The sequence below is a fragment of the Manis javanica genome, chromosome 1, assembly GCF_040802235.1.
Source record: "Manis javanica isolate MJ-LG chromosome 1, MJ_LKY, whole genome shotgun sequence".
NCBI classification, from domain to species: Eukaryota; Metazoa; Chordata; class Mammalia; order Pholidota; family Manidae; genus Manis; species Manis javanica.
In genome coordinates this window covers 205,115,297-205,140,007 of record NC_133156.1, presented here as the reverse complement: position 1 = coordinate 205,140,007, position 24,711 = coordinate 205,115,297, and the positions used below count along the sequence as shown (strand labels likewise).

The 24,711-nt window shown below is 47.3% G+C and overlaps 1 protein-coding gene across 1 annotated transcript; it reads left to right on the top strand.

The window, feature by feature from the left end:
• Positions 1-23,529, top strand: TMEM247 (transmembrane protein 247). The gene is made up of 4 exons (XM_073217062.1): positions 1-117; positions 786-1,136; positions 4,161-4,349; positions 23,464-23,529. Exons 1-4 carry the CDS (start codon positions 1-3, stop codon positions 23,527-23,529), a joined length of 723 nt encoding a protein of 240 aa, XP_073073163.1.
• Positions 23,530-24,711: the final 1,182 nt, after the last annotated feature.

Sequence of the window (24,711 nt, the reverse complement as noted above, 5' to 3'; positions counted from 1 at the left end):
ATGACAGCAGAGGAGAGGGAGACAATGGGAGCCCATGGGGCAGGAGAAAACTGCCCAGCCTTCTCCAAGGGCGTGCCTGATGACCCCATGTCTGAAGGGAAGCCCAGAGTGTTTTTGGTAAGGGCATGCCTCATTTCACTGCCCTAGCCTGCTGTGGGGACCTGGGATAGCAGCCGAGTGCACTGAGATTCCTGAGAGCGGCCAACAAGAGCACCCCATCCCTGCAGCTGACACCCAGCTCTAAGCAGGGACCTGGCAGCCCTTCACAAGATTGTGAGATCACTTGAAACTGGCTTTGGTCTCTTCCATCTGCCTCCCCGGTTGGAGCCCTGTCCTCCATCTAGGAATGGCACCCGGCGCCCCCGTAGCCCTTTCATTGGTTCCCATGTGTACACGTTCTCTCAGTGCAGCCCTTAGGGTTCTTCCTCCCTCTGTACCCCCACTCCCTACTGAGGACTAGGTGTCTAAGTGGTCTCAATGTTAGGTAGAGGGGGCTGGGGATGGACAAGTCACCTCCACGGTGATTTGAAAATCACCAGGAAGGGGGCCTTCTACCTCAGCTCCCCGCTGCCTCCACTGGCTGGCACGTCAGGGTGCTAAAGCTTTGTGCCAATTTGCCCTGTCCTTCTCATCACTCTCAGGGCCTGATACTCCATGTGAAGTGCAATTCTGATAAGAACTCTGTCTAGATCTTTACCAAACACCCCAGTCCATGTGAGGGTGGGGTGGGGGACAGCCCCATACTGACTCCTCACTGTCCCCCAATGCCCCCCTCCCTGCCCCAGGAGGCAGAGTCACCAAAGTCAGATTCTTCCTATGACTGCCTGGAGGAGATGGAAGCTTGTGAGGACAAAGGCTGCCCAGGGCTGTCTAAGTCGCTGTCCCCCAAGACCGGCACTGCCACTAAGGGCCAGGTGGGTGATGGACCCGAACTCACAGAGCTGCCCCAGGCCTCGGCCCCAACTCCAGGGACCTCAGGGACCCTGGGGATGGAATGCAATGCTGAGATGGAGCTGGAGAAGGTGCGCATGGAGTTCGAGCTCACACGGCTCAAGTACCTGCACGAGAAGAATGAGTGCCAGCGGCAGCACGAGGGGGTGATGGCGCAGCTGCAGCAGCAGGCCGCACCTCACCTGGTAGGTGACAGTGAATGGGGATACTGGCCAAGAGGCCTGCAGGGCCTGCCCTGAGGGCCAGGGACTGACCTTGGGGCCCAGGGGCCCACCTGACCTACTGCACCTGCCCTGGGTTCAGATGTGGGGGACTCACAGCTTTGAGCTTCCATGCTAAGCTGAACTCCGACCTTGTAAGGAGAGCTGACCCTAGGAGCAGCCCAGAACCACCTTGTCCACCTGCCTGCCCATGGCTTTTCTTCTCAGGGGAAAGTCCTCAATATGGCCTCCATGACTGATTTCCCCTATTCTCCATTCCTCTCTGCATCTCTTTTAAGTGACTGATGCCTGAGACTAAACTCAGAATCCCTACCAAGGTCTGTGGATTTTGATGAAACCATCACCTTCCCTGATCAGGGCGGCATTCGCCCTGTAGGATCACTGCCGTGCTGTCAGCTAAAGCTTAGACAGCTCCTGGTGAGAGCCAGGCCACTCTTCCCTAATCCATACTAAACCAGGATAAGAAAATGTACTTGCAGTTAAGTGGTATGTGAAGTGTTTGGCACTGTGGCTGTGCCACACTATAAGTACTAAATAATGAAAAATGTTATGAATTAAAGCAGTGTTGTCTGGGCTTTAAAATCAGACAGTTCTGGGATAAAACCCTGGCTCTACCATGTGTAAACAGTGTGACGCTGGGCAAGTTACAAATCCTCTCTGAGACTTGGTTTGCTCATGCAGAAAGTAGTACCTACCTCATAGGGCTGTTGGGAAGGTTAAATGAGATAATGTATGCAGGGCACTTTACAATGAGCCTGGCACATTAGGTAAGCTCTCAATAAGTGTGAGCAATTACCATGTTTATGTACTCAAGCAACTCACTTCTTGACCCAAATGCAACAATATACATTCATCACTTCTCAATTTTGTTGGGATAGAATATATTGGCTATGCTTCTCAGCTCTAAGTCATCCTCAATGCTGAGAGACTTGTCTTCTGTCTTCATTCAAGTCATTGCTACAATTGTTGAGGAGGCTATAACCCAAAGGAAATAGCACTAAAAGGTCTCTGAATAGGTTAGTAATGTTCCCTTAATCAGCACCCTCGAGTTATATTTTATCCAGCTCACATTTCTGTACCCTGCCCTTATCCTGAGAAACAGTCAAATGGTTTTCCAGAATTAGATACTATACTACCTATAGCATTTCCCCCAATATCTTTTTTTAAGGAAAAGGGGGTGGTTTTGCCTGATTTGTTCTCAATGAACACAGGCTGGCTTCTTAACAATGATCATTTTTTTCCTTGCTCACAAAAGACCTTCTTATTTATGAACTAAATGATTTTGCTGAACCAAGTCAAGATCACTGAACTGAGATTTCCAGAATCCATCTTTTTCTCCCTTCTTTTTAAAAATCTAGAAAATATTTCCCTGTCTTTAAGATTTGGGCACATTTCCTGATAATCTGACTTCTCCTTAATAAATTCCACTTCTAAACTTGTGGCTTTGTCCTCAATAGCCTGGGACAGAATTTGTCACAAGTCAGGGCCTGAAACTATTTGAAGCTGATATGGTACGGTACTCGGCCTCTGGTCAATGTCTCCTCCTAACCATATTTGCTTTCCCTTTTTTAGTTTGAAATTTTACTCCTTGCTGGATGAGCTGGAAACTCTTGGTGTATAGTCCTATCTGCTGTCTGTCTTCTGCTCAAAAGATTGACTGTTGAAAGTATTTTGAAAAGGTTTCACAAATGCATGTTCGGTTACCAAAATCATAATTATCACCCTTCAGCATTTCAGGCAGAAAACACATGCAGACTGCAGAAGGTGGCAGGAAGCCCACAGGTCCAGGCCCACACCGTGTCTCTGCCTCCAACCCCGAACACTAGGGCTCTTCTCTGGTCTTCAACCCTCTTTGCTATGCATTTCAAAGATGAATCTCTGAGCCATTTCCTGCCCCCTCAGTTTTATTTAGTTGCCCTCACATTTCACGGTAGTTGTCCCAGCTCTGGTGTGTCCCAAATCCCAGCCTTTAGTAATAGTTTACATAAGTGTTCGACTTGTACATTTACTGAAAGGTGGAGAGTTGACTTGACTTTTAAGCCTACTGCCCACTCTTTCTGGGTGAAGGGGTGAGCAGATAGGTCCCATTTTGTTGACAAATACTTCTGTGTGTTTCCAGCTAGTTCAGGGCATCACAGTCACTGCCTTCTACCTGCTTACAAAATAAGTGGAATGATTTTAAGAGACATTTTAAAGAATAGACCATGGTGATACCTTCTTACCTACAGACCAAAATAGTTACATCAGCTTTTGCCTTACTTATATGTCAGTGACTTCTACAGTCAAAATGGGGGTCTGTCAGACTCAATTACATAGATTCTGAAAATGAGCAGCACACAGGCGGAGTTAGCCAGACCAGTGAGGCTGCCTTCCCACAGCCCAAAACCATGAGGGGTTTGGTCCCACCACCCATCTCTCACCACCTGTCCCCAGGAGAGACAGAGCCCTAGGCTGACGGACTGCGGACTGACCCTGTGTGACATATCCAGGACAAGGAAGTCAGAAACAGTCATCTGTGCCCAAGGGACACCCTCTCCTTGTGCCTCTTTCCAGAAAATAAGATTGAGTGACAAGGCAAACCGTTCAGAGAACACTCCTCAGACCCCACGACCAGATCTGGGCATCTCAGAGTCAGAGAGACTGCCCACCTCTCTGACTCAGAGGCAGTGTGGAACATACAGAGCAGGAAAGGTGTTGGCCTTGTGCCTGGCTGGGGAGGCTCGGAGAGGCTCTTACAGCAGACTCAAGAAGGAAAAGCTCCTAAGCTCCTCCATGTGCCAGTGACCTTGCTAGAAATTTTTCAGTTCTTGTTCCTCATAATCTTCTTCTTCCTCACAATCTCGTGAGGTGGGCATGATTACTCCCCCTCAGGTGAGGAAGACAACCTGCCCAGGGTCACGTTCAGGAAGAGACAAGAGTGGGATCACCCCCAGAACTGCCTGGCACCCAAGCCCAGTTTCACCAGCTCCATCTTTTCTCCCCCCACAGTCCTCAGGGGGCCTCCAGGGCCTCCTGCTCCCCCAGAACCAGTTTGCCATGTTCCTGTACTGCTTCATCTTTATACACATGATCTGTGTCACCAAGGAGATGATCTTCTTTCTCTTCTCCAAGCACTACCTGTTCTGTATCGTGGCCATTCTGCTCCGCTTGATTAAAATGTTACGGTCATACTTCCAAGTGCCTTCATTCTCTCCCTCACTGGGAACCTCCATACTTGTACATGATCCCAGTGAGCCCCCAGTCTCCCTTCCTCCTCCCTCCCTAACAGCTCTTCCCCTTACAAGCGCCTCCCTCCTATCAGAACTTGCTGTTAGGAAAGGCTCTGATGTCAACCGTTTACATCTTACTGTGAAGAAATATGTTCAGGCCTTGTACTGACCCTGGGTTTTGCCTGAGGATGAAGATACTTTATCCAGAGAGAAGGATTTCAGAAGTTAGGAGGATAGAGAGATATCTTTAGGGGTGAGGGGTTAAGAAAGCCTTTCCAGAATCACAGAAACCACACCAAGGCCAGGCTGGTTTAGGATCCAGCACATCTACTCATATTCATAGATCTTCTCTGATTCACAGCATGGATGATAGGCTTGGGGCTACATCCCCCCAAAGATATCCATGTCCCAGTTGCTAGAACCTGTGACTATGTTACTTCATATGCAAAAGAGACTTTGAGATATGCTTATATTAAAAATCCTAAAATAGGGAGATGATCGTGGATTATCCAGGCTGGCCCAGTATAATCACAAGGGTCCTTATAAGAGTGAGAAAGGAGGGTGAGAGTCAGAGAAGGAGATGTGACCACAGAAATAGAGGTTGGAGTGATGCAGGGCCACAGGCCAAGGAATGAACGCAGCCTTTAGAAGCAAGAAAAGGTGAGAAACTGGATTGTCTCCTAGAACCTCCAGAAGGAATGCAGCCCTGCTGACCCAGTTTAGACTTCTGATCTCCAGAAATGCAAAAGAATACATTGAGTTGCTTTAAGCCACTAAGTTTGTAGTAAAGCATTACACCAGCAAATGGACCCTAACACAGGAGCCAAGACTTCCCAGGCTGTCCCCTGCTCTGCAAACATGTCAGGATAGCATCAGCAGGCCATTGGCAAGGGTCCATTTAGTGTGCAGTGAGAGCAGGACTGCACACAGGCAGCCATGCAGGCTTGGAGCCTGCCCTCAGGCAGCATATGGTTCCAAAAGAGAGAGCAGGAGAGGCCTACCAGGATCTGATGGACAGGGGACATCATACCCTGAGCAGCGCACACTAGGGTGAGGCAGGGTGGCAAGACCTGAGCATACTATTGGGGGCATTCAGAAGGAGGGATTAAATAAATGCTGGTGTAAAAGTAGGAGGAGATACACAGCAAGGAAACAGCTGTCCACAGTAGAGTTATACACAGCACCCCCATCCCCCAAATACAGAGGCAGCAACCAGCAAAAGGAACATATCTTGAACACTAGAGGGCCCACAGGAGGCACAAAATGAAGCTGCCCAGTGTGTCTGTAACAAGACAAAGAGTTCAACTCCCCCAGCCCCAGCGGCCTGCTCCTTCTCTAACACACAACCCTCGCAGGCGGTCAGCTGCCCTGAGCCCTGCCCAGGACTGATGGCTGGCCGGCTGGCTACAGTGCAGGAGACGAGGGATAATGCAGCAGACGGAATAAGGCTGGACACAGCTGTGCCATCAATCAAGTCTTTACTGACCCCTCCTTTTCCTGAGCGAGACGCTCTGCCTTAAGAGGGACACAAGAATAAGTTTCTGTCTCGTTGGGCTCTCTGAGTGATGCTCATTGAAAACACATGAAGAAAAAGAAGAGCGCCCTGGGATTCAATGTCAGTACACAATATCATGCCATTTAAGTCTGTGGTGACTCCTCATTTTCCACCCAGTTCAGTGCACCCACCCCCACTGATAGCTGAATGTGACAGGTATTTACTCGGAAGTAATAAAACTGCAATTTCTCATTAAACTTTCAATAATAGGATTTTTTTTGCTATAAGTCACTTCTCACTATTATCGTATTTGATTTGGGTTCCTGGGGTGCAATTGAGGTAAGAGGAGGAGGAAATCGGGATATCAAAAAAATTAACACCCAGAAATTTAACTTGTTACAGCAGACAGATTTGGGAGTTTGTAAAAAACACCAAGTGCTATAAGTTCAATCCACTGTTGTCAGGTAAAACAGGACTAGAATATTCCATTTTCCTTACAAATCTTCAGAGAAAGACACCACTAACTACCTTGAGTAGGTAAGTTAGAATTTCATCTCGGGCCCTTAGCAATGCATAAAATCCCCCTCTGTCCCTCCTGCTGTGATTGATGATTGAAGGCAGTAGCCTCAGATCTGCCTTCTGGAAAAAAAAGTCACTCCCCAGACTTGGTACAATTTTCCTGGTTCAAATGCAAAGCAGAAAAGCAAAAGGGAGAGACGAAGGTAGAGAGAGATGAAAAGGCTAGGAAAACAGCACTGCTGAAGTGTTACCCAGTAGGCAACAGTCAACATATACAAGCAGTTCTTGAGCACCTCCAAAGGACAGGGCACTTCCCTAAATGCTTTATGGAAGGTATCTTCACCAAAACCCTGGGCAGAAGACTCATGTATTCTCTCCATTTCACAGATGAGGATACTGAGCCTCAGAGAGGTTAAGTGACTTACCCAAGATCATCTTAGATCTCAAGTCTGACTCCCAGAGACATGATCTTTCCATAGTACCATGCTCCCAGGATTCTGCCTTGAAGGATCTCACAGCCTTGCTGGGGAGAGGAGGCTAATACATGTGGAAATGTAAAGATGCTCTCAGCATACAGACCTCAGTAATGAAGGAGATCAAAGAAGGAGAGGTCCCTGGGGCCCGGGGTGATAGCAAGTCTCCTTGAAAGAGCAGCCCCTGAGGGCAGGTAAGCCTAGAGCAGATGAAGGGAAGAGGGAAAATTCACATGAACTAGACCACGGTGGGAATAAACTGAGTAACAGAAGGCTCACCCTCATGCCAATAAAGGGTAAGAGACCTGGAAAATTGATTTGGGACCACATTTTACAGCCTTGAGTGTTGGTCTGAGGACTAGGACCTTAATCCCATGGGAAATAGGGAATTCTGAAAGATTGTAGAGTAAGATAGTGACACGCCCCAAAAAAGGAAAAAATGCCTCCTTCCCCCTCTTTGGGGACTATGTTCTTGCCTTGACCTTCTATTTCTATGTTCAATCCAGAAACATTCTTTCTAAGGCCCTGAGTATGAGAATTACATTCAGCTATAAAAGAAACCCAGCCACGGTAGATTAACCAAATAGCAGTTTATGTTTCTCACATACTGAGAAGTCCCAGGTAAGGCAGTTCATGATTGGCGAAACTGCTTTAAGAAATCATAGAGGTCCCAGGCTTCACTTTGCTCCACAAGGCCAAGCGCACAGCTTTTATCCTCCTCACCCATGGCTTTCAGCCTCAAGATCTCAGAAATGGTTGTTGCAGCTCCAGGTGTCAGCTCTACAACTCTAGGTCAGAAAAGAGGGAAAAGTAAAGGAGCCACCTTTTAAAAGCTTTCCAGAGAGACCCACCTGGAGACTTCTGCCCAATCTCATTGGTCACCCTAGATCACGTGACTGATGCTAACTGCAGGGCATCTGAGGAGGTAAGTTTTTCACCGGGGCACTAATGCCAGCTTGAACAAAATTAGCATTCTGATAGTATTGAGGGACAGTGTTGGAGAAGGGAAGGATGATATTGAAAAAGCAAATAACTGTCTACTATCCCCTGCATTTTTAGGCCCAGCTTCTATCCCTTCCTCTGTGCTGAGCCAGAGTCTCCATGGGGGTTGAGGCAACTGGGTGGAGCGCAGCTATGGCCAGTCTGGGCCTGGCCGGCTTCTGCATTTCTGCCCTAAAGCCTCATTCACATATGACAGCAGGAAGGTCATGGTTCTCTCTAGACACATGAGACTAGAGCAGCTCTGCCTTCATTCTCCTGACCTCTGCCTGAGGCCCTGACCTCACACAACTGGGGCAGTAGCCCTGCCCAGGGACTTGAAAAGACATGCTCCTCTGTGTTGGGTGCCCTTGGCAAAGTTGCAAGAGGAGGCAAGTTTGCCCGTAGATACTTCCCCACCTGAGTCCCAGATCCTGCAGAACAGAACCCAGTACCCCTGACATCTCTTCTGTCAGACTGCTAAAGACTCCCACACATTACAAAGGTCCACTTGGCTTCAGTCCAGTCAAACAACTTTCAGACAGCCTCAGGGAGAGAAAGATAAAAGACTCTTTTCTGCTCCCCAAATGGAATCTCATAGGTTGCAACCCTAAGCCAAGCAACAAAGGCTAGTGTCCTGGACACAGACCAAGTCTACAGGAGGGAAAGGCAACAGGCTTGGGGCCAAAGGTCACTCCCCTGCCATGTGTGTTTCCAAATCCCATGTTAGCAGGTGACGGTAAGCAAGCTGGTTAAGTTCATTTGTGTCATTCTAATCTAGACACTAACTAGTTTAAGCAAGCACCTAGGGCCTGATTTCAGAAATTTCTAATTTACTTGATCTGAGATGGTGTCCAGGAGAGCTGGTAGCCTTGAGAGTGCCCCAGCTGATTTTAATGTGCAGGCACATTAGAAAACCTAAGTCTTTGCTACTCTACATGAGCTGAGGACCAGCAGGATCAGTATTACCAGGGGCACCTTAGAAATGCAGCATCTCAGGCCCACCCCAGACCCAGCGTTCAGTGGCATTTTGACAGTATCCCCAGGGATTTTGTCTTGCCAATGGGTTTCAGCCCTAGGCAAGTTCACTATGGATTCAATGAGAATGAAAAATGACAATGGAACGTTGTGGATAAAGTGAAGGTTCCTGTGGCCAGGATTCTCACCTGGCTCTGGCTGGCTAGCTCACTACACATGTGTGGACAATGTGTTGCTATTGACTTTCTATAAAGAGCTCTACCCAGTGCTCTAGGCAACACTGTGGCATGGCTGCAAGCCTGCAGGAGAGCAGAGACTGAGACGGCTGTGTGGGTAGAGAGGCCCAGAGGCAGAGACCAGCTTGCTGCATGCAGATTCGCTCTGCGTGGACAGGATTCTAGTGACTGACCTGCCACCATGGAAATAAAGTTGGCTATGAACCCTTTCACCCCAAGAACATTCCACTGTCATTCCTTGGTCTCATTGAATCCATAGTTAACTTGTCCAGGCTGAAACCCATTGACCAGACAAACGTTCTTGGGATGAAAGGGTTTATACCTAAACTCTGTTGTGAAGACACTGCTCTTGGCCTGGAGGGTCTGGGGTTGACAGCGATGTAGAGGCAAGATGACACAGGATAACTGAGACCTTAGAAGTGCTTTGAGAGCCTCCATTAACAACTGGGGGTGGCAGTGCATGTGCCCTCTTCCCTCTGTGCTTTTACTAGTCCTTGCTCTGGGCTTCTGAGGAGCCAAACAATTTCTCCCAGCACTCTGGGATTCACCAGAAACTTCTGGAATCCCCCAGGTCTGTCTCTGCCTCTGACCTTTTTTTATTTGGCTCCAGTATGACTAGCTTGAGAAAATCTTGTTAATATACATTCATTCATTATTTAAAGGTTGCCACTGTTCCTTCAGGAAGGTTAAGCCTGATTAAAAGATGAGATTTTTCCACAGGGCACAGCAGAAAAGCTAGGGTTCTGCATTTTTAAGCTGTTTTAGCCAAGTCTTGTTGCATAATTTAAAGCCTGTGACTTATTTAGATTTAATTAGCTAAAGGAGCAGCAGCTGCAGGTTCCCAAGTCAGTACTTATTAAATGCCCTCAGAGGGCTTGGTGGCCCTTAAGAGCAAAGAGAAGGATGGGCTTTGGACTGGCTTTAGACTTGCAAATTTCCAACATTTAAGTAGGAGGGATTATAGACAGTGTCAGAAGGTAGGCATTTTTGTTCTTCAAGAAGAACAAAGGGGTGGCATCATAGGGCCTAGGGTTATGGGATAAATTCGGACAAACGACCTTCTCTTCAACCAGGAGTGAGCTGATGATATTAGCCACCTCCCAGGGCTATAGTGACAGTATGACAACGGGGTGCAAGCTCATAGTAAATGCAGAGCTATAGAAATGAGAAGTGTCAATAAGAGATTAGCAGGGAACTTGTAGCAACTGCTCACAGGATTTTAAGAACTGGAAGTGGGGAGGACCAGCTCCAGAATTTGTGGGGACCAGTGCAAAAGGACAATGCCAGTCCCTTGTTTGAAAACTATTCAGAATTTCAAGATGATGACAGCAGGGCCTGAAACCAGTCGTGCTCCCCACCACAGATAATGGGGTCCCTCTTACCACAGGGGTTCTCTGAGCTTGGGGCCGGGTGCCAGCACTCTGGTGGTATGACCACGAGGCCATCCCTGGAGGTAGATGGAGACCCTCTGGGCAGGGGCTTTTGTGGCACCTCTCAATCCCACCCTGAGAGAGACTATGTCCTTGGTCACCCTGTCAGCCAGAGGGAGGGGAGCAGGCTCTGCAGTTTGGAAGGGGTGAGGACCCCTGGAGCAGGCCCAGGGATGGAGGAGGCTGAGTCCAGTGGTCTGGGGGGAGGGAACGCCCCCTGCCAGGCCAAGTGGGCCACTCATGCACCCACACGCACTGGATGCAGCATCCGGCTGAGCAGGAGGCATCTCCTGGCTTGCAGGTCACACTGGAGGCTTGCAGCTGCTACCGCAGGACCACAGGAGCTCAAAGGTCCTCAGTTCAGAGACACCCCTCCCTCTGGCTCCTGCCTCTCACCCAGTCCAGCCGATCATTTTCCTTGTGCTAGAAAATCCCAAAACAAAAGAATAAAGCTACACTTTTTACCCCCATGAGCCTCACTTATATCAAATGACACAGTCACTTGGCTTCAGACTTTTCCTCAAAGGAGCCTTTGTGGTGTCCTGGGGCAGAAAGCTGGCCTTGGAAGCCGGCCACCAGGAAGCTTTGGAAAAAGTGCTGAGCAAGGCAACCCTGGCCTGAGGAGCAGAGTTGTTTCAGGAGCCTCCCTCCCTCAGAGGAGCCTGTGCCAGCCACTCCCATCCACAGGGCAGCCTGCCCCCCAGCACCAGCTCTGGCGGAGATGCCAGAGGAGCCTATTGCGTGTCTGCAGGGACTCCCCACTGCCAGGGGCTCAACCTGAGACACAAATGAATGAATAATCCGATAAACGAAAGGATGCAGTGGGCAACCTGAGAATGGCCCTGAGAGGTCAAGTTTTCTGTGAAGGCTTCCTGGAGGAGGGGTAGGGAAGCGCACCCTTTCGCAATGCCCACTGTGAATTCTGCCCTGTCTGGTGCACTTTGTTATCCCATTTCCCCCGCAGCCGCCCACTGAGGGAGTGCCACTAGCTTCTTCACTTTGCAGAGGAGAAAACAGATTCAGGTTCGGGAGCTGCCTGAGCTCTCTCAACTGGAAGGCGGCAGAGACCAAGTGTGGCAAGGAGCAAAAAGTTCATTTAAAGAAAACAAAGAAACATATGTCTTGTCTACTTGAGTTTGTGGATGAAGATTCAGAGCAACTCTGATAGCATGTGAGGAGTACTATCCATGTATTTCAGATGGTATCATGCGATCCCACTGTGTCTCTACATGTGTACCTCGAGGGCTAGCCGCTTCAAAGGTACTGGGCTTAAAGCTTACCCTTTCATTTTACCCCTTCTCCCATTTCCTCCCACCAAGGGCCATGCAGGGAAATGTCTTTGAGAGGAGACAGGGATGTAGGTCCTCACTCACTAGCCTACCATTCCACACACCTGTCTCAAGTGGGAGATCCATATTCAAAGCCTTGGAGAGATTCCTCTGGAGCCCAGCCAACATCCTCTACTGGGTGTCTCAAGTCAGGTGAATGGGTCCATAGCTGGGCTGGGGGGTCTTCCCTCTTGTATCACAGCCTTGCCTGACTCACTTTCTGAAGACCAGGATATATGGCAGGTGTATGAAAGAGGAGGGAGGTGGCTGGACCCAGAGAGAAATCTTACAGTTCACTCACTGACTTTCACTTGTGGGTGATTTCTGCATCAGATACACAAAGACCCCCTCCCCTATTCACTCACACCCCCTTACCAGACCTGGCCCCAGTGGGTTCCTAGAAAACGATGAGTTTTGCTTGGAACATTCTGGAACACAGCAAAGTGTAGAAAGTTCCCAGTCAAGGCTATAGATAAACAAATATTGTTACTGAATCAAACAAACCTTGGTTCATTCACCTGCCCCACAGCAAAGCCAAACACTAACTTCAGGATGCAGTGAAAGAAAGAGGGCGTTTATCACAGGGCGCCAGGCGAGGAGAACAGCTACCTAATGACCTAATGCTCAAGGTCCTGAACTCACCATGGGCTTACAAGCAAGGGTCTTTAAAGACAAAACTATAGGAAAGGGTTGCAGATGTGTAATCAGCTTGTGCCCATTCTTCTGATTGGTCAGTGGTAAGGTGATAGGGGAGTGTTTCACGAATTTTAGTTATCAGTCCTCTGACTCCGACCAGTCTGGAGTCTATATGCTTGTTGTCAGGAGGTGGTCCATCTGGTGGGGATCTAAATTCCTGAAAAATATCTGAAGGTTATATGACCTAAGAGTTTATCTATAGCCTTGACTGGGAACTAAGAGGCCTGTGTCTGTTTAGTTTCCTTTACCTTGGTTTGCAAACTCTCATTTTCTTTAATCTCTAATTCCTCAGACTAATTCCCACACTCTGTATTGTAATTGAGGGGCTTTGGTTTCTCTTTGTTAATGAGATGCCCCAGGGCTACCTGTGGGTTTTCAATACCAGGCTACCTTCAGAGGCTCTCCAGATGACTTCCTGAAGCAGACCCAGCAGGATGATCCTGATTCTCCAGCAGATATGCTAAGGCAGGAGTCAAAAACTGGCGTGCCAGGAGGCCGCAGCTGGGGCAGGTAAGTGAGTAAAGCTGGCCAGGTGTAGCTAGCAGAAGTGAAAAGCCAGTGTAAGGAGAGAGCCCCTGCTCACCCCTTCCAGCCCATTTTCATCATGTGGAGGACGCAGGGCCCATGCCCTGTTGTTCAAGGGCAACCAGGAATCCAATCTTTTATGTGATACCTGCTATTTTGAACTGATGGTTCCATTTCTCTTTTTTTAGCCATGCTATGGACCTGACAGAATTCTGTGTACCCACCCACTCACAATCTCTGAAATTGAGATGTGATTTCCCTTATGATAAGAGCCTCTGTTTCACTCAAGATATGCTTTTTAAACAGAAAACATTCCTAGTACAAAAATAGAATGTAGTTCACTCCAGCAGGGTGTCTAAGCATTGAGACATCAGTAAGGGATGCTCTTCCCTTCACCAACTGCCTCACCTTTACGTGCTTGAGGGGCAGATCTCTTAATGCATTTCAAATCAGTTAAGAGTGGCTAAAATCTAATTTTCAATAAACTTCTGGAAGGGAGATGGGAATTTGGCTTGAGCCCTGATCAGGATTAAAACAGAGAAATGAGGTGGTGGAGGGTGTTAGGGGAGGAGGCTGGAGGTGGGTGCCCAGGCTGAGCGTGTGAGGAGAGGCCAGCAACATCTCTGTGAAGTTGGTCAGACAGATTGGTGGGGCCTGGGGACCAGAGTCTGCCTGAGAGGGGAAGAGGAGGAGGGAGCATCATTAGTTGCCATGGCAACCGAGGGATAAGGCAAAAGGGAGAAGTGAGAGGAGATTTCAGAGAAAATCTCTCTCCTCTCCCCCTAGGCACCTTGTCCATGGCTCCCTGGCCCTGCTGAGATCCCCACCGACTCAGCTCCTCCCTGGTGTGGATAAATTACTGTAAGATTACATCAAGGACATTTAGATCCTAAACACAGGTGGGTGGATGGGTACCTATTTACTGTGCCTCTGGGTCTCCAAAAGGCCACTGAATTAAAAATATTTCCCCCACTGTCCTGCCGTAAAACCTATTATTCTACCACTAGGGCAAAATTTCTTAGCCTAAGGATTTGTTCCTGTTCAATTACAAACCCTCATTAGGAAGGGTCACAGCTTGAATATCAGTTTATAGAATGTCACAAGGAATTAATTTATCACATGTACAGGGATCTCAGCTTCAACCCGGGAATGCCCAGTAGTAGGAGTCAGGCATATCTGAACATGTATGATAAACTGGTAGGGCAGATCCAGACAGGTCAGTTCACAGGGTGGTTCCAGTGATACCTGCTATGTGTGTCCAGCATTATTTTCCCCTTGATTTTCTCTTGGGGAGCTCTCTGTTCCTTAATTAGTCCACCAGGTTTAGGTGGGCTGACCATGTCAGGAAGACAAGACCCAGACCTTGCCAGCCAGAGCATCCCATCTCCTGGTGGAAATGGTTCATTCCTGCGTGGACACATGAGCCAAGCCCGACCAATGAGTCTTGAGCCTAGGATTTCTTCTAGCACACCCAGGAAAGATAAACCCCCCACTAGGTACTAAATGGCTAAAATATATATCCAGAACTGCTGGGGACCATCTTGTTTCACTTGAGGAAAGCTTGCCTGAGAGCAAAGCCTATATAGAGAAAAGCAAAGGCAAGAAGAGATGAGAAGACACAGAAAGAGGGAGAGAGCGGGAGGGAGGGGAGAGAGGAGAGAGAAAGTAAATCCTTGTTGGTGTGATTTGAACCCCTGGTCCACCTAAAATAAGAGACAACCCTAAGCTTTCCAGCTACTGTAAACTTTGATTTGAACTGCGTTTTCTGTCACTTGGAACCAAGTGATAATCTCAGAGAAGAGATTCATGCAAGGGCCTTCCCATTCGATTAAAGAGAAGAGGATTATATGAGTTGGAACCCAGACTCCACAATACCTAATGGAGGAGATCTGGTGGCACCTGGTCGCAGCCTGTTCTGGAGAGAAAGATGTGGGGATGAACCTAAACAAGGGAGTCTGGAAGACATGGGGAGGAATAGAGCTCTCATGGGCACCCCTCAGCAGGAAATGAGCCATTTCCTCCAGGAAAATAGCACTGCTCAGGCAACTGTGAGGGGTTGGAGCATTGAAGACAGTGCCAAGGGACATGGTGGCAGGGCCTAGCTGAGAGGGGTGTCCCAAGGGAAACCCCACAGACATGGAAATGCTGGGCACTGCCAGCACACTGAGCACTGCACTCACAAGGGCGCTCCCAGAAAGACCATGAAAAATCTGGAAACACCCAAATGTCCATCAACTGATGGGTGGGTGACTAAAAGGTGGGACAGCCATACTATGAAATATTATGTGCCAACAAAAGGGAATGAATCACTGATATACCCTAAAGCATGGATGAATCTAGAAAACATTGTGGTAAGTGAAAGAAGACAATCACAAAGGTCCGCATATTGATTCCATTGATACAAAATGACCAGAGTGGGCAAATCTAGAGGCAGAAAGGAGATTAGTGGTTACCTAGAGCAGGGGAAGCAGGGGGTGGGAAAAGCTAGGGGTGCAGGGTTTCCTTCAGGGTGATGAAATGTTCTAAAGTGGATTGTCGTTGATTGCACAGCTGTAAATATACTAAAAGCCACTAAACTGTACACTTTAAATGGGTGAATCATATGATATATGAATTATAGCTCAATAAAGCTGTTTCCAAAAAAGGCTCCTGAGGATCCTGCCCAGTCTGTGGGGGAAGGAGGGACAGGGGTGGGCAGTGGGGCGGGGGGGGGTCAGCCTCGAAAAGGCTCGCGACATATCACATAGCTGCTGCTCCTCTGCGAGGCAGTTCTGCCCGGAAACCTGACAAGAGGGATCTCATGCTGAGCTGGCACTTGAAGAGGGCTTCACTCTGGCTCACCCCTTTCCACTGTGTGAGGCATCTGTGGGGCCAAGTTAACATTTCTACCACAGTCACACCTTCTTCCTAGACCATACCTGGGTATACAGGGCCTGGGAACTCCTTGGCCGAAAGGCCTCTGTTTCTAGAGCCTGCAAGGCCTCTTGCCAGGTCCACCCACCCTAGGATAGACTGGTGAGCATACAAGAGGTGTGGCTGGAACTTGCATATGTAGGGTGAAATTCCTGTGTCAGGTCCCTCAAAGGGTGAGGCAGAGCTGAGGCTAAGAGGAGAAGGGGGTAGACCATGGGCCTCTGAGTATAGAGTCAGAGGTGGCGTGGGGCCACCATATTCCAGCATTGTGACTTTAAGGAGTCTAAGAATTCTCATTTCAAAATCAACCTTCTAGGCCATTATGAAGACATATTTTTCAAGATAGAAAGCTAGAACAGTTTAAAATTTGTTAGCTAGCTTTATAGTTTTAAGATATTTAAACTTGTAGTTTGTGGACCTCCATTTGTCCTCTTACTCTGGACCCCCACAAATGTAAAGATCTGACCTGCTGGGAGATGCTACATCTAAGAGGGAAATCTATTAGTGTTCTTTCTAATGAATCCCTGTGCAGGGTATTCCCAGGCTGCATTTACAGATTTGGAAAACACAATACATAGATTCCTTGCCCCAGGCTAAAGAGAAAGCCTGCCTGCAACCTTGAAGTTTAATGATTTCTCAACATCCCACAGGTCAAGCATGCAGTAGGCTGCAGCTGGAGACTGGGGTGGATCTATGAGCCAAAATAAGGAATGCTGTCTGGCTCCCTTGTTTTTTGTCTTTTGGTTTTTTAGCAGAAAGCATGTAATGGAGCACACTCGAGAAGGAATTCTGGCAGAAGCTCCTGAGAAACATCTGAAAGCTGGACTGAGGAAAGCCAAAGAGTGTTTGTTTAGCCTTCTGCATTTTGCTGCTGGCCAAGACCCCTGGAGCATCCTACACTGTGCCCGTGAGGTAGAGGTGTGCAAGACATACCACCCCTGTCCTCCAAGAAGTCACCATCTGGTTGAGGAAATAACACTAACACCGAAGTCATGCACAATATTTAAAAACCCACAATATAATTTAGGGTGTGGCATAAAGTGTTTTCAAGACTAAGAATCTTGTCCTGAGTTTCTCCTTGGATTATTGACATTTTGGGCCAGATAATTCTTTGCTGGGAGTGGGGTACTGCCTTGTGCATTGTGAGATATTTAGCCCCATCACTGGTCTCTACCCAGTAGATACCATTAACAGGTTTCTTGTGCCAGCAGTGAAAATTATCTCTAGACACTGCCAAACATAACTCTGGAAGTCAAAATTGCCCCCAGTTGACAACCCCTGCTCTAGCTTTTACAACCTCCACCCCTGCAATTATTTCCAATGCAATTTAATTAATGTCTATAGACTCAAAGTACTGCAGGGAACCAGAGGAGGGAGAGATGATCATGGGCTTGAGGAGCCAGGTTCCTGGAGGAGGAACTGGACCTCAAAGGATGGGCAGGACACGGCTAACATCCTAGGATAGCACTGCAGACTGGAGACTCTGTGTGCTCTGAGGCAGGGAGGCTGAAACACCCCACATGGTGATACACTGGGAAATGCCTAAAGTGCCCAGCTGAGGGACCAGGGTGAGCTGAAATGCAGGAAGGGGAGGAAGGGGCACCCTTCTTGTAGTGCAAAGGTGTCTTGTGCTCCCCACCTAATGGGCTCATGGTGCCGTATCTTCCCAGAGGGGGCCTTTCCTAAAGATACAAAGGCACCACCGAGGCCAGCCAAGGGCCCACGAATGAGCACACCCCAGCATGGGGAGGAGAGGCAAGCCAGCAAAGGAGCCAGCCCTCTGGCAGGGCCTGCTGGGAACTCTAGCTTTCTCCGGCCCCCATTGGCCCTGCTGCTCTCCTCAATGCTCTGACTGGTTTGTGGGGCCCCCACCCTCCCTGGCAGAGGCCCCTCATGGAAGGATGAGAAGGAAGTTCCTTCAAGAGCTCAGAGTAGGTTGAACCAAAAGGAGAAGGGAAGCTTGAAAAGAAGAGTGTGGGATCTGGGGACAGACAGCACCAGTGTGGCAGGGTCCAGACCTGCTTCTGCCCACCAGCAGAAAGGACCTCCAGAGAGACGGTCACCCCTCAGGGAGGTCATCTCTACCCAGAGCACCCGAAGGAACCCCTCCCCCCATCGCCTTCCTGTTCTTTGCTCATCCATCAGCAATGCGCCAGTACAAACGAAGGTACAGTTGCTCCTGGGGATACAGGAAGATGCTCCAAAAGGTACATATTTTAGCGTGGGTCACTGGAGGAGCCTCACCCAAGTCCTGAACTCCCACACACTCCCTCTCATCCATGTGTTCTGCCTGTGAGCACTGAACAGGGCTGCTGCTGGTTTCTCTCCTCCTTCCCCTGCCAGGATCGCCCCTCTCCCACTTTCCAGAAGAAGAGCACCTCTTACTTATCCCAAATCTTACCAGGGTACATGGGCTTGGGAGAAAAGGATACGGCGCAGCGAAGGGACACTCTAAATCCTGGGACTGTGTTGAAAAAAGGAGAACTAATGACTGAGGAAACTGACAAGCTTCCAATTCTCTGCTGTCATTCAGAATGAAGGAGAATCTATTGCAGTTGTCAGCTGATAGATTTTCAATGAGCTTTGGCATAAAACTCAAGAGGAGTTTATAAAATTGAGTGGCATTGTTATAGGAAAACTCCTTATAGTTCTTTGTACTTATGTATTTGAAAAGGTTTCTGAGCTCAACTCTTGCATCTATTAAAAAAAACACAAATAGAATTAGTGCTGAACTCTGACCCCTTCCAGCAATGAGTAATATCCATCCATGGATATATGAACTAATTGGGGCAGGGGAAAAAAGCTTTATCTCATTAAGAGATGCATTTCCAATTAAGATTTATTATTTATGCTTCTTTACTATCAATTAAAATTTCTAATAGCATTTGTTTTGATTGGTTGTATACTAGTCATCATAGTACAAATCCAGACAAAATATTCTCTAACATTTAGAATCTATGGTCCAGTAAATTTTAAAATAAGTTCATTTTATATACACAGCTTTGTTGGAAAGAATTATGATAGAGGACTACATAAAAGACATTCAATCATAAAATATATTAGGATAAAATTCTGTAGGGGAAGTAGAATGGAAAAATAAATACAAGGAGAAAAAACAAAGATGAATTTTCTTCCCACTGTTACAGAAGAATTTCATGTATTTTGTAAAAAGATGATAGTGGGAATCCAATCACTATAGTATTTCATTTAGAAGCATTTTTCAGAGTTCTAAAACAGTTTTATTTTAAAATGTCAATATTTGCATACACCAGAAAACATACCCTATGTAAGTATTTGTGCTATGAAAAAAATGTGAATGTTTGCTCCAAAATATGTGCACCAGCTTACATAGATGGTCAATATTCTTTTAGAAATCTGCAAGAAAAACGTTTAAAACACCATATCCTGGCTTTTGACTGCAAGGGGAGTGAGCCTAGAATGAAAGCAAAATCAAGAGCTTTGAATATTCTCCTAAATGTTGGGGGACCCAAGGGCACCCTTAAAGGGGTAAGGGGAGACCCCTACTGGTGCTGGGTTTGTGGGAATGGTCCAAGATGCTCTCCCTTCATCCTATCAATACTTTTCTCTGGACTGTTTGTTTTATTCCAAGCATTCCTCTAAAATCCCATTCTCTCCACTGCAGGTGCCTCATCATGTCACTGCAGGTTCTGCTGGGGTTTTCTCATGCTGCCTCAATGGGTCATATCTTTGGGAAACTTTGGGGCTGGCATTATCCTGCCAGCACCCACTCCCAGCCTGGCTGGCCCCAGTCTGAACCCCTTTGAGGCCCCTGGCACCCAGTGCCTCCTCCAGTTTTCTGTTGCTTTGGGCTAGTCTCCTCTCCCCAGATAGGCCATACATTTTCTCATCTGAGTCTCCAAGTCTCTTTCCTCAGCAGTAAAATGTGGATACTAAGAAGTAAGCAAGATGAAATTTGTACAACACCTGACACAGAACCAGACCTGGAGCCAGAACTGGGCACCCAGTTGCATTCAGCAAATAGTTGCTAATAGGTTAAATTTTCTCACTGACCAATGCTAATAGAAGTCTGGGTTTCCCGGCTTCCCTTTTCTTCACCCTGGGCACCAAGGAAAGTTCCCAAACCTCCAGGTCTCCTTTGGAGAAGAGACCTCTCCTTGCCACATACAGGTGACAAAAAGGCCCTCCTCCTCCTGCTGCCACTTGGTGGGCTCAGTGCTCGGGGCCCTGCCAGGGGAACCAGGAGCTATGAGGTCATGATCAGGTCACGTGGCTATTGCTGCATCTGTCAACTGTGGTACAATTACTCAGACAGCAGGGCTGGTGACATTCAAACCAGTTTTCACTCCCTCCTCCCTCTGTGGTGTGCTGGTGTCTTTCACACCAAGGGACTGTGTCAAAAGTCTAAGACCCTGAAGGGCATGCCTGGCTCTAAAGGCTACAACTTAAGGGGTGGGAAAGGAAGGAAGAAGGAGAGAGAGAAAAGTCTAAGATTGTATTTCTTACTGCTACAGTTTGGAAACTGTGTTTAAACCCTGGTTTTTAAATATCTTTTCTGCCAAACAATTTGGCATATGTATATTAAAGAGACTTAAAAATCGTCATGCTCTTTAACCCATTAATTCCAGATCTAGGATGCTTGCCTATAGAAATAATCCCAACTAGGGCAAAGGTTTAGGGACACAAAATTCAATGCATTGTTATTGAAACTAAAAAAAATATATGATGAACTTGAATAGATTAGGATATAAAAGAACAATATAATACTAGGCAGTTATTAAAGATGGCAATTTCCAATAATTTTTCATGACTTGGAAAATGCATGTATTTGTTGAGTGCTTACTATGTGCCAGATATTCTGCTAAATGCTTTATATAGATTGATTCTTACAACCTCGGAAGACAGATACTGTTACTATCCTTCTAAAAGCTGTGGCCTAGAGAAGGAAAGAAATCAGGGTGCAACACTACACATACACCTTCAGGACAGGAATGTGTATATGCACATGTGCCCCTACACACAACATATGCATAGAAAAAGAATGGAAGGACAGACCCCACATTTTCATGATAGTATCTCTCAGTGGTACAATTATCAGTGATTTAAATTTTCTTTATACTGTCTTAAAATTTTTCTACAATGTGTATGTATTAATTTAATAAGTACACAAAATGTTATTGATACCACTTAAAAACCCCTGTTCTGATTACAACATTACTTATTATAATGAAAACTTGAAAGCAGCGCAAATGTCAATCACTGTTTAAATAGTTAAATCACAAAACATATTAGGTACAATAATTTGCAGGTATTGAAACCAAAGTTTACAAAGAGCAAATAACAACATTTTATGAAAACTTGAGGTTCAAAATGGGAGGCATGTTATGCATGATTATTTGTAGATATAACTGAAATCTGAAAGAAAAGGATAACTATGAGGATGGTAACATTATACATGATTTTTAAAACTTTTTTTTAACGTCTATAATATTTTTCTATTTCTTATTTAATAATACAAATATTTTCCAGTGAGTTCAGTTTCAGCTATCAAGATTAGCATGAAACACATGGGAATCTCCTTTGTCTTTCTGTTTTCTCTCATGTCATTGCCAAAACCCTCCAGTGAGAATAAACATTTCCTCTCCCATTTTGCTGATAGGCAAGTTAAAGCATACAGAAGGTAAGTGAATTATCTGGGGGTAAACTAGCAAATGAATGGCAACCCAGTCCTGCAATTTCCCACCCCAGGGCTATGTCCTACAAGCCACATGGATTCCTTTGGTAAAGGGCTGCATGGCACTGCCTGGAAAATACAGACTACTATTAAGACCCTAGACTCTGAGATGCAAGTGTAGATTCTCTCCAAATGATGAGAGTTAGGAGGTGGGGAAAAATGCCCTATTTATGCTCTTTGTTTTCAGAATGGGAACACCTAAGGCCTAAGGCTTTCTCCCACTCCCCTCCAACCCCCTCCACCCAAACCCACACCCACATATACAGCTAGACTTGTCCCCAAAAGCAGGCTCCCTGGAAGCATGACCTTGGATGGAAAGGGAGGCCAGTAGACTGCAATTCATTCTCCTCCACACCCTTTAGGATACAGTCCTGCCCACAGACCCCATTTGAGAAGTAGGGATCCCATAGGCAAGCATGTATCAAAGGCTAGTTACAACCAGCCTTTGCTAGGTAGGCACCAGAGAAGCAAGCCTGGGAAGAAAGATTAGAAAAAGTAAAGGGTCCGTGACAGTAGGTAAAGGGAGCTGGGGGCTGAGGAACCCCAGGAATTTGGTCATTGGGTCCTGGGCCCTCCCTCACTTAATAGATGGAGATGTGACCTTCCAGGGGTTACACACCAGCCAGCCAGAGTAGGAATGTGCCCAATCCAAAGTCCAAGGGAAGCAGTCAGGAACCAGGCCACAATTCTACAGAACCAAGGTTCAGTCATTCATTCAAGAAATACTCAGTGTCATCCCTGCTTACCAGATCTTTCTGTTCTTACGGGACCAGAGCCAGTAACCCATCCCCAACTCCACCTCCTTTAGAGGTCAGGTGACCCCCATGGCTCAAGGTGGGAAAAATCTCGGAAGTCACAAGCAAGGGGACAGCTTCCTGTCCAGGCAAACAAACCCTAACTCCAAAGCTTGTTAAAGAAATCAGTGCTGAGCATCCAGGGGTGTGTCCAAGACCAAGGATTCCAGAGCCTGGTGGGGGAAAGCTTCCAGAAGGCAGATGGAGTCAGTAAGAGGCAGGGCTCAAGTGGTCCAGAAAGATGGGAATGCTGTAAAGAAATAAGAGAAAACTGAAAGATTCCGTAGGTATAATAACAGCACAAAAAGTTAAGGAGAGGGGGCTGCTAAGCTAAGTTAACTAACCCCACTGGCAGGGGAGAATTGGGAGTTGGGAGTGCTTGGATAGGGTGATTTCTGTAAATTATGCATTTAATATTTGTGCCTACCTTGGAGGGGTAGAATACCCAAATGTTAGCAGTTCCTGCTACTGAAGACAAAGGTGAAGCTAAGGAACTTTCTGTAGCAAAGGGGATGTCATTGGCCCCAAGTACTATTCATGGGGGACTTTTCAGAAAAAAAAAAAAGTGTTGCTTATAAAAAGAGTCATCTTTGGTCTGAGCTGGTTGATGACTGAGTATTTCCTTTCCTATTTCTTCTGGGGCCAGTGTGGTTTCTTTTGAGCAAAGAAGGGAGGGGCACCTTCTGTACCTGGGACCTAACAGAGAAGTGGGTACATTGTACACAGTAAAATGAGGTCATGTCCTTTCCATGTGTGCAAGCGCTCAATGGCTTCCTATGGTACTTAGAATAAATCCAAAGTCCTTAAATGCCACTATGAGACTCTGCCTTCTCTCTCCCCTTCACTCCCTTAGTGAAGCCCCCTGGCTTTCTTTCTGCTCCTCAAACTGGCAGAGCTTTCTCTGCCTTGCAGCCTGACACTGGACATTCTCTCTGCTCGCATGTCCTTCTCTTCTGCCCCCTCCTGTCTGCTGTTTGCACTGCTGACTCCTTCTCATGCTTCAGGTGCGCGGGGCCCTGTTTGAGCCAGGGTCTTGGAAAGCCTTGCTGTCCACAGCCCTTTACACTTAGGGCACTTAGCGCTTAGATCAACCAGAAATCATCAGTTGTCTACTTGTTTGGTGTTCCTTCCCGAGCCCTGGCCCTCCCCACCTGTGCCCCCAGCATCTACGTTAGAATGCTCCTTCCCGGAAGCTGGGACTTTCCCGGTCCTGTTCACTGCAAGGCATGCAGTCCCTGCTGAGCGCCTGACATTTGGTAACCACTCAATAAATATTTGTAGAATAAATGAATGAATGTATGCACGAATAAGAGGTCTGCTGATTTGAATTTAGCTGAGTGAAAACACGAGGCTCAAATTCCAAATGAGAAACGGTTAAGAGTCTTCAAACAGTCCCTGTTGTTCCCCTTCCTCCCAATGGGCCCCAGTGCATCTTGTTTCCTCGCCCCTCATCCCGTCTCGTTTCCCTCTTTGGAAACAAGAGGTGCACTGGCAGCTGCAGTGGGCCAGCTCTGGGCTAGGTGCTGTGTGATGGGCTCCTTCCCACCCACTCTGCTGCCCAGCCTGTCCCTGGTGCCCTGCCATCACATAGGGCCCCAGTCCTTCCCTGGGCCTCATCCAGTGACATCTCTCATGCAGTCGCTGGTACCCCTTCTCTGTGACCTTCATTGTGACTGAACCCTGAGTCAGAGAACACCTGGGAAAGAAAAATGAACATTTCTCAGAGGAACCAGATATTTGCTTATGGCTGCACTGTCCCTGCTGGACGCCAAAGTTCTGGAGCTTCTATACAGTAAGCTTGTCATAAAATAAATGATAGCAACCCAGTCTTTTCAGGTTTTTTCTTTGCAGTCTCAGGAACCTTACTGGCTGATTGTGACCCTTGCTTCCTCTGAGCTTCAGATTCAAATGAACATTTGGCTCTCCAGATCCTTTGAGTTGTAAATCTGCTGTAATCACCAGGACGTGCATCTGTTCAGATTTGGTAACAGCCAGGATCAGGATGAGTCAAACATCACCCTCTATGGGCTCCACTCCCAGTGACAACAGAATGTTCTCAATTCCAGCATTCCCAGGATGTATGGGAGAGCATGGTGAGTTGGGCCAAGGGCTGCCAGGGCTGCCACTTTGGAACTGGGGATCCCTTTTGCTGCATCTTCAGAGAGAAGCGGAGTAGCCTTCCTCCCAGTGGAAGTGGTGCTGCCCTGCAGGAGAAGCCCACTGGGAGCTCTGAGATTGTACTGGGAAAGCCT

Excerpts from the sequence above, each read along its gene's own strand:
- TMEM247 (XM_073217062.1), top strand. The coding sequence starts at position 1 with ATGACAGCAGAGGAGAGGGAGACAATGGGAGCCCATGGGGCAGGAGAA. Across the intron at positions 118-785 it reads GGAAGCCCAGAGTGTTTTTG|GAGGCAGAGTCACCAAAGTC; the intron begins GTAAGGGCATGC and ends TCCCTGCCCCAG. Across the intron at positions 1,137-4,160 it reads AGCAGGCCGCACCTCACCTG|TCCTCAGGGGGCCTCCAGGG; the intron begins GTAGGTGACAGT and ends CTCCCCCCACAG.